Below are 9602 nucleotides of genomic sequence, written 5' to 3' on the forward strand. Positions count from 1 at the left end.
TACAAAAAAAAAAAAGAAAAGAAAAAAGAAAAAAATCTGCAGTCACGTTTTTAGCTCTAACCTGCCAAGTTGCTGGAAGTCACTTGTAGTTGTGGTATGTGTGTGTGTGGCGGGGAGCGGGCGGGGGCTGTATGTTCGCATGAGCTTGATATGCCTCTTGATCAGGAGCAGCTGTGGAGTTGTGAGCACGAACCCAGACCAGAGAAACCAACGCAGCATTGTTGTTTGCCCTACATTCATCCAGATGATCAGATAACGAAAATGAGCCGTTCAATCGAGCCTCTAAAATATCCCCACCACTTCCTGTTCATGGATCACACGTACAGAGGAGACGCACAGCTACCTGAAGTCAGATAAGCTGGGCTGATCTGATTTCATCTTTATGGGATGGGGCCAGCTGGCTTCTCCTCCCTGTGGGTTCCATTGTCCCAGCAGACATTTTGCACCGTATTCCTTCCTGTGGGTATTCGGAAGCCCAGCAGATTGCGTTCCTGGACCTATGACCCTTTGCTTTGTTTAAATGCATGTCACGCTCTGAGTGCCATTGCTAAAACTGACAGTACTTGATTTCTAAGCATCAGAGATCAGCGTTCTTCCGCTCAGCCTTAATTATCATAATCAGGCTAATCGGCTGTATGTGACTGCCAGCAAACTGCCAGCCACAGCAGTGGACCTCTCCACCCTGCCGCCGTCTTTTCTTAAAGCGGGTAGCCTCTCAGTAGGATTCTCTATTTAGATCGAAAGGTGCTTTTATCAGTAAAAGTTCCTGAACAAGCCACTGTAATAATACTACTACACCCCTTCAGCTGCCAAGTTGGGATGGGTCTTTGAATGAGTAGGGGGCCTGGGCCAGGATGAGGGGAATATAGTTGGCAGAGGAGAAGGAAGAGGGGCAGATTTCCTTCTTCTCCCAACCCCCTCTTTTGGAGAAGGTCCAGGAAACCTGCAGGGATGGAGATGACTGGGCTAGGAAGACTCCTTGGCATTCAACTTCACTAACTATTCTATTGAATCTGCTCTGAGTTTGAAAGAAATGAACCCAGCTTGAGGCCCTCTGGCTGGATGTTTTCCTTGGACTAGCTTAGCCTGAAATTCTCTAAGGGAAGCAGCATGGCCTGAGGACCTAGTCTCTGATCTCGGCTCCACCACTTGCCTGTTTGACCTCAGGCAAGTCACTTCACTTCTTGGTGCCTCAGTTTCTTCATCGGCAAAATGGGGATTGGATAGCTGTTCTCTCTCCTACTTAGACGGTGAGCTCTGTGTCAGGGACCTCATTAATTGGTATCTACCGCAGCGCTCAGAACAGTACTTGACACAGAGTAAGTGCTCAGACAGGGGAAACAGCATAGCATAGTGGATAGAGCACAGGCCTGGGTGCCAGAAGGTAGTGGGTTCTAATCCCAGTTCCACCACTTGTCTGCTGTGAGGCCTTGGGCATGTCACTTCACTTCTCTGCGGCTCAGTTACCTCATCTGTAAAATGGGGATTAAGACTGTGAGCCCTATGTGGGACAGGGGCTGTGTCTAACCCAATTTGCTTGTATCCACCTCAGCCTTTGTAAAGTGCCTGGCACATAGTAAGTGCTTAACGAATACAATTGATAATTTTATTATTTTAAAATGATGTGAGTTAATGAGCGTAACTCATGCGAACAGATGTCCAGCATTAGAATGGACATCAAGTGTCTCGGTGATGCTGCCATTCCATCTTGCCAATTTACATTAGTTCTCATTTTGCCTTCTATTCCTTAGGAGCAGTACCGTTTCTGCTATGACGTGGCTTTGGAGTATCTTGAGTCATCCTAGTTGGAATGGATACACAAAAGCGAATCAAACTGAAGCCTGTTCAGCTGTTCACACAGTGTCTGCTATTCCCGAAAGTACCCTTGAAAAGAGATTTTAGTGGGGGACGAGGGAGGGGGGGTTAAACTTTTAAATTTTAAATGCAAAAGTATTTTTCTTATGAAGTTGTGTATCTTAATAAAATGACTCAATCTGTTTCTATGCCTGTATACAGTTGTCAACACTTAGTGCCACATAAATTAGACTTCACGAGACCCGGAGGCTACAGGATCGGCACAAATTAGGGACTCTTCGGTGGTTGTCCAGTAGATAGGCAGCTGTCTCTCTCCAGATCCCATTAGCTCCGCACCACCACCTGTTGCATGAATCAGTATTTCCTACGTGGCATCCCCCCCTCCTTTTTTGATAAAAGATGTTTAAGCCGCAAAAGAAAAGCCTGTGCAAATTGAGAGTAAAATCCATTCTTTCTGCATTTTTCCACTGTAGCAGATCTATATAAATATATAAATATATATCACTGGCTTATTTTGTTTTAATGTGCAATGATGGCTGGATCACATAAAGCTCTTTTACAAGAAACGAAACATAAGCCAAAGACTCAAGTGTAAATATGTCTATATGGAAAAAACACATTGTATTTATTGGTTCCTTGCATTCCTTTTTGATGGCTGAAAAAACCCCACAATCATTTTTCTTGAAGAAAGCTTTTTTTTTGCCAAAATCAAGTGTTAACGATTTTTGTAGTTTATTTTTGGTATGTTTTAGTGTAAGCAGGAGAAATTTTTTTGTCGATTTTTATGCCTAGACCAGAAGACATTGTTATAGTGATTTTGTTGTGAACATGCTTGTGGAATAAATTCATGGAAATGACTTGGCTGTAAGGTCTTCTAACTGGGACCAAATGCAAACATTTTGTTGAAAGAAAAAATGTATAGTTTTTCACAGCTGCAGTAGTTCAGTGTTGATCAAATGATTATTTGAGAACAGCACCCTTCCAAATAACCTTGCTTATGACTTGCACAATGATGAAAATTGTCTCTGAGCACCATTTCAGATCATGTTCATCTCTACTCAAAGCACAGATCGCAGTCACAAGATGCCAAGAGTCATCCTTGTGGGGTAAGGAAAGTTTAAGCACATCGTAACGTGCCGGTGATGTCTATTTTAATGTTTACACTCATATAAAGGTTTGGACTCACACAGCGTGAAATTGGAATAAATTCCTAATAAATCCAGGTCCAATTTCAGTTAGGTCCATTGTCACTTGTCTAATGGTGGACTTCTCTCAATGTCATCTTCGTCATGTGTTCCACGTCAGTGTTCAGCATCACATCATGATTTCTCTTGCAGTGCGTCGATGACTTCAGCATTCCGCTCTTCCCACTTTTGATTGACAGTACATGACAAGGTGCTTACAAAACTTTAATGTAAAGTAAGAATGAATTAAAAACTTTTTTATAATAAACACTCTGTGCATTTCCCCTTATTTACTATTGTTCGAGGTATTATTTTGATTTCATTTCCCCTTCAGTAGTGACTATCAGACCTATTCCTCCCCCTTGAATATAGAGACACAATTCATTTATAAATGAAAGTAAAAATATAAACAACACAATTTCTGTATCACTCCAGTGATCCATCAAGCCTCCTCTCTAACATGTCATCATGGACAAAATAGCCCCAAAAGTGTTGATGGAACAAAGACTCTAAGTCCCTGAGAAACCGTGTGGCCTAGTGGATAGAGAACAGAAGTCAGAAGGACCTGGATTCTAATCCCAGCTCTGCCACTTGCTATTGTGTGACCTTGGGCAAGTTGCTTCACTTCGCCTCTCTGTCCCTCCGTTAACTGATCTGTGAAATGAGGATTAAGACTTTGAGCCCCAGGTGGGACATGGACTGTGTCCAACCTGATTAACTTGTATCTACCCCAACACTTAGTACAGTGCTGGCACATGGTAAGAGCTTAAAAAATACCATAAAACGTCCCCTCAGGACAAACTACTGGGAAAGGAGAAAGGACAGGATATGGCAGGGAGTCCCAAAACTGAAAGATTGAATCTTAAAGAAGAAGAACGGACAGATGGTAAAAGGGTGAAACGAGAGGTGGAGATTGCATTTACCTACTCTGCTGTACTTTCTCTTCACTGCTCTACACACAGTAAGCACAATAGACACCACTGACTGATTCACTGACTGAACAGTCAAATAATAACAGGGAAACAGGGCTCTTTTCACTGTTTTCATTCCACAGGTAGCGTGGAGAAGAAAGGATCCTGCTTCGATCTCATGAGTGTGAGTTGATACCTACTAAAACCAGTCCTGATACTGAACCATAATGGTATCAGGAGTGGAAAAGCCCAATATGGTGAGAGTGGTTGCCCTCTTTACATCACCAACTCTACTGTCTGGTATAGAACATTTAATTTTCTGCTCCACATCTCCAACTTTCCCCCTTTAACCCATTATGGAAACCTAAACATAAAACTACCCAAACCCACCTGCCTACTACACTGAATGTAATGGGGACTTCAAAAACATCAGTGAATTCAATCACATAAAACGTTTGTAATTATCCATCATGGCATTGCTGCTCTTTGACAGCAGGGACAGCAAAAGAGTCAGAGCAGAAGGAAATTTACTTTTCCTTACTGGCAGACACTGTATTTAATTTATATTTTAGCTTCTCCCATCTACTGGTTTCTCAGCCTTTCAAGTCCTTCTCATTATTAGAATGGTGAACATCTGCTGTGTTTGTTAACAGGAACAGAAACCCAGTTTTGTTTTCCTATGAAGATTTTTGCCTTCCAGATTTGAGGTTGAAACCCTTGGCTACAGGCCACCAAAAGCTCAGCAATAACAGGTAATCTGCAGGGATGGGGAATTCCTCTGTCGGGTGGGAGTGAATGAGTAATGGGAGGGTGACAAACACCAAAGCCTGTTGAGAAATGTTGACCCAGGGAAGAGTAGGAGTGTGCTCTTTGGGTACCACACCGGTGGCAGATCTTTGTCCAAAACTACTTTCATAATACAGAAATTGAAAAGAAATTGACACAGTAAATGTGGACTTCAACTCAATGGATTTTATGAATGACAACAAAAATCTAAAGAAGCAGTGAGCCCAAGTTGAAACAGCATGGCCTGGGAATCAGAGGACCTGGGTTCTAATCCCTGCTCTGCAAATTACTTGCTGTGTGACCTAGGGTAAGTCATTTAACTTTGCCTCAGTTTCTTCTTCGGTAAAATAATGATTAAATCCCTGGTCTCCCTCCTACTTAGACTGTGAGCCCCCTGTGGGAGAAGGGACTGTGCCCAACCTGATTAACTTGTGTCTATCCCAGCGGTTAGAACAGTGCTTGACCCATAGCCCTTAATAAGTGCCTTAAAAAATGTCATTGTGATGGTGCCTGAGAAAGCAGATTCACTCTTTTTATTCAAGGAAATGCTGCTGAGGTATGGCCGGGGATCAAACGCAGGTCAGGTCAAATCATTGACTATGGCGGGTACGTCCAGCCGAGATTCGTGATTTGAGTCATGCGTTGGTTCCACCGCCAGTGCCAGTTTCTGGTAACTGCAAATCCTCTCAAGGTGGTTATGCTATTTATTTGGTTTGTGACAAGAGGAGAAAATGGAGGGCTGGGAAGTAAGAATTCTGTGGGTTTGGCAGTTCATTTCCAGCAAGCCCACAGCTTATGCCACTGTATTACACCTATCCATTCTCTCCCAGCCTGGAACTTTGAAGGGTGGGGCGTTTCTTCCATAGATTAGGGAGCAGGCCAGGATGCCTTGCAATTAAAATTGGGTGCCCTAGGGAAAAGGTTGGGTGCCGCCCACCCTCCCACCCAAACTGGATGATACCCTGAGGTCAACTACACTGTGGGCTAATATCTGGTTGATCATAAAGGGCAAGACAGTTTAGCAGAGATGTAACCCAGTTTAATTCTTGGGTGGCCACCAGCTGATCTCAGCTCCCACAAGCCCAAGTAGAAAGATGCAGCTGATATCCTTCCTGGAGGAGGTAAAGATTAACTTTCAGGTAATTTTGTGCCTTCTGGGCATGGGAGCTGAAAGCATCAGTCCAGACTCATCATCAATGGTATTTATTAATAATAATGGTAATTGTTAAGCAATGGTAATTGAGAAGCAGCGTGGCTCAGTGGAAAGAGCCCGGGCTTTGGAGTCAGAGGTCATGGGTTCAAATCCCAGCTCCGCCAATTGTCAGCTGGGTGACTTTGGGCAAGTCACTTAACTTCTCTGTGCCTCAGTTACCTCATCTGTAAAATGGGGGTGAAGACTGTGAGCCCCCCGTGGGACAACCTGATCACCTTGTCACCTCCCCAGCGCTTAGAACAGTGCTTTGCACATAGTAAGCGCTTAATGTCATAATTAATTAATGACTATGCATCAAACATTGTTCTATGATCTGGGGTAGATACAAGCTAATCAGGTTGGGCACAATCCATGTCCCACATGGGCTTACAGTCTTAATCCCCATTTTACAGAACAGATAACTGAGGCCCAGAGAAGCTAAGTGACTTGCCCACGGTCACATAGCAGACAGGTGGTGGAGCCAGGATTAGAACTCAGGTTCTTCTGATCCCCAGGCCCCGGCTCTTTCCAGTAGGCCATGCTGCTTATTATATGCAGAGCTCTGTACTAAGTGCCGGGAGTCATACAATGCAACAGAGGTAGACACCTTCCTTGTCCACAGCAGGCTTACAGACTGACAGGCTGCTTTCACCAACTTTGTTTCAGGGACTCGAACAGTCCCTAGGGTGTGTATAAACAGCAGCGAGGTTTTTTGGCAATGGGAATCCCTGAACCCAGCTTCTCCAGGGAGCAAAAGCAGGTGTGGACCAATGATGAACTTAGGCAGCTGATACAGACAATGTCAGCCATGGATCCCACAGGCCATTTTCCTTCATTTCCCACATGAACCCTTTGAATTTCTAGAGCTACATGCTTCTCGATGAATCTCTTTACCCTATCAAAAACTCCAGACAACCACGCTTTCTTCTTCTCTCCCTCACTCTAGAATTCACAAAGCCTAGGACTGGAAAGACCTAGAATTGCCATCAAGTCCAATCTCCTTATTTCAGGTTAGACCAACTCTTCATCATCCAAGACAAAAGATATAGTGATCCCTGTTTCAAAACAACCAGAAGTCCACTCTGTCTCCCAACAACCTACTCCTGTTTTAACGACCCTCCCTGTTAAGAAACTTCTTCCCTGTTTCTACTCTAAATTCTGTACACTTCAATTTAAATATATTTTCTGTTGTTCTGTCTTAAAAGTAAAAAAAATGCAGATTAGTTTGCAAAAAACTATTTATATAATTATCCTTCATGTGCTTATATACTTTGAAATTCACCTCTTAAGGGCATTTAACACCACACTGGATGGGGAAATACGGTTCAGAGATAACACACTAGTCCCGCTCTCCTGGTTGACCCTTTGAAACCAAACTAAAAGCCCTGTCCCAGAGTCTATTTTCAATGGACTAAAAATTGTTTCTAAAATGAAAGCTGCATAAAAAGCAAACAAAATGGAGTGGTGAGGAAATAATGAAACTGCAAACTACAGCAGGAACTGAAATCCTAACTACAAGAGACCTGAAATCCAAGTTGGATTTCTGTTACTAGATCATTTAAAGAGGTGAGCAGAGAAATTTATAAGCTGCTGAAGGTGAGAACCCACCTTAGAGAAGCAGCTTTGTCTAACAGAGCACAGGTCTAGGTGTCGGGGCCTGAGTTCTAACCAGCTCCTCCCCTTTCCTGCTGTGTGACCTTGGGCAGTCACTTAATTTCTCTGTGCCTCTGTTTCCCCATCTGTAAAAATGAGGAAACTCCCTATTAGACTGAGAGAACTGTGTCAGTACAATGCTTGGTTCATAGTAAGCGTTGAACAAATACCACAATTATTATTTATTGGTATTTTTATCATCATTATTATTGCCTGGGTTCGAATCCCAGCTCTGCTACTTGCCTGCTGAGTGGCCTTGGGCAAGTGACTTCCCCATGCCTCAGTTCATTCACTTGTTTTTTGGAGAATTAAATACCTGGTCTCCCTTCCCCTTAGACTATGTCAGACAGGGACTGTGTCAGATCCGATTGGACAGGGAAAGTGTCCACCATCTCTGGTTGTATTGTACTCCCCTAAACCCTTAAACTGGTGCTTTGCACCCAATAAATGCTCCATAAATACCAATGACTGACTTAAAAAGAAACTCCCCAAAAAACACTCCTATTGCAGCTGACAGTTGGTGAAGTGGCCTGTATTGAGTCAAATGATCCTAATCTCTCTACAAAGCATGAATACTGATTTACTGTTATTAATGGTGTTTTACTGGGGTTAGCAAGTAAACTCTGAAACTTGATGCATTCTTTTCATGGTGAAAAGCTATCTGTGTGGAGACACTGGTGTAGGTTTACCTTGAAAAAAAATGGCAGAAAATAGAATGCTGACATTGGTTTGCCCAAGCCACACCTTGGAGCCTAACTGACAAAAAAAACCCTCAATTGGCAAGGAAGAAGTGATATCATTGATATTAACTTGATATTTAGCCTTTTAAAAAGTTGAGGGGTTTGCTTTTGTATTTTAAGCTTATTTTCAAGAAGTTTCTAAAGAGTTTCAGGGGTTTTAAATATTCATCATAGCTATCTTTGGAGGATGGTGTATTTGCTGCATTATTCATATGATCTTCATGCTTTGTTCCTTGAGGATTATACTTCCTTTCCTTGTGTGGTAATTGAAGAACTGATGATTTTTGCCCTTATGGAGAGGAAAGACTCAAACTCCTTTTTAACTCCCGCCTGGATCATGAAATGCTGACTTTCAGTTGATACGATGAATTCAAAGTTCCACATACCAGAAAAGGGTCACACCTAGGGAGCACAGATAGCAAAGAATGAAAAGTAATTTTTTATGGTATTTGCTAAGCATGTACTATGGAATAATAATAATTATAGTACTTGTTCAGTGCTTACTATGTGCCAGGCACTGTACTAAGCGCTGGGGTGGATACAAGCACATCGGGTTGAACACAGTCCCTGTCCCATGTGGGGCTCACATTCTCAATCCCCATTTTACAGATGAGGTAACTGAGGCCCAGAGAAGAGAAGTGACTTGCCCAAGGTCACACAGCAGACAAGTGGCAGAGCCGGGATTAGAAACTATGACCTTCTGAGTCCCAGGCCCATGCGCTATCCATTGTGCCATCCTGCTTCTCATATGTGAGCCCACTGTTGGGTAGGGACTGTCTCTATATATTGCCAATTTGTACTTCCCAAGCGCTTAGTACAGTGCTCTGCACATAGTAAGCGCTCGATAAATACGATTGATGATGATGATATGTGCCAGGGTTCATACTAAGCTCCGGGATAGATTCAAGCTAATCAGGTTGAACATAGTCCATTGACTCACATGGTGGCTCACAGTCTTCATCTCCATTTTACAGATGAGGTAACTGAGGCACAGAGAAGTAAAGTGAACTGCCCAAGGTCACACAGCGGACAAGTGGCAGGGCCAGGATTAAAACCTACGTCTTCTGCCACCCAGGCTTGTGCTCTGTCACTAGACCACACAGTTTCTGGGTTGTTCTGGAATTGAAACACTTGAAAACTCTCTAGAACTTTCTTCCAGTCAGCTTTGGGATCAGGTGACACTGTTTAGTGGTCATCGTTAGGTGGCTGTTGCTCAAGCCCCTTCTGATTGGAGAAACAATTTATTGGGGAAATAAATACGATTGAATGAATGAAACGCAGGCGGGTGCTTACAGCAGGTGTTGTATTGTGCTCTCCCAAG

The 9602-nt window shown here is 43.1% G+C and overlaps 1 protein-coding gene across 8 annotated transcripts in view; it reads left to right on the top strand.

Moving 5' to 3' along the window:
- PTPRK (protein tyrosine phosphatase receptor type K) overlaps positions 1-3269 on the top strand; it is a 703591-nt gene extending 700322 nt beyond the window's left edge. For all 8 annotated transcript variants that reach the window (XM_038759705.1, XM_038759712.1, XM_038759671.1 and 5 more), the window contains one exon: positions 1752-3269. In XM_038759705.1, the coding sequence (XP_038615633.1) occupies positions 1752-1805 (54 nt within the window). In that variant the 3' untranslated portion in view covers positions 1806-3269. The remainder of the gene's footprint in view (positions 1-1751) is intronic.
- The last annotated feature ends 6333 nt before the right edge of the window (positions 3270-9602 follow it).

The sequence above is a fragment of the Tachyglossus aculeatus genome, chromosome 2, assembly GCF_015852505.1.
Source record: "Tachyglossus aculeatus isolate mTacAcu1 chromosome 2, mTacAcu1.pri, whole genome shotgun sequence".
Taxonomy (NCBI): domain Eukaryota; kingdom Metazoa; phylum Chordata; class Mammalia; order Monotremata; family Tachyglossidae; genus Tachyglossus; species Tachyglossus aculeatus.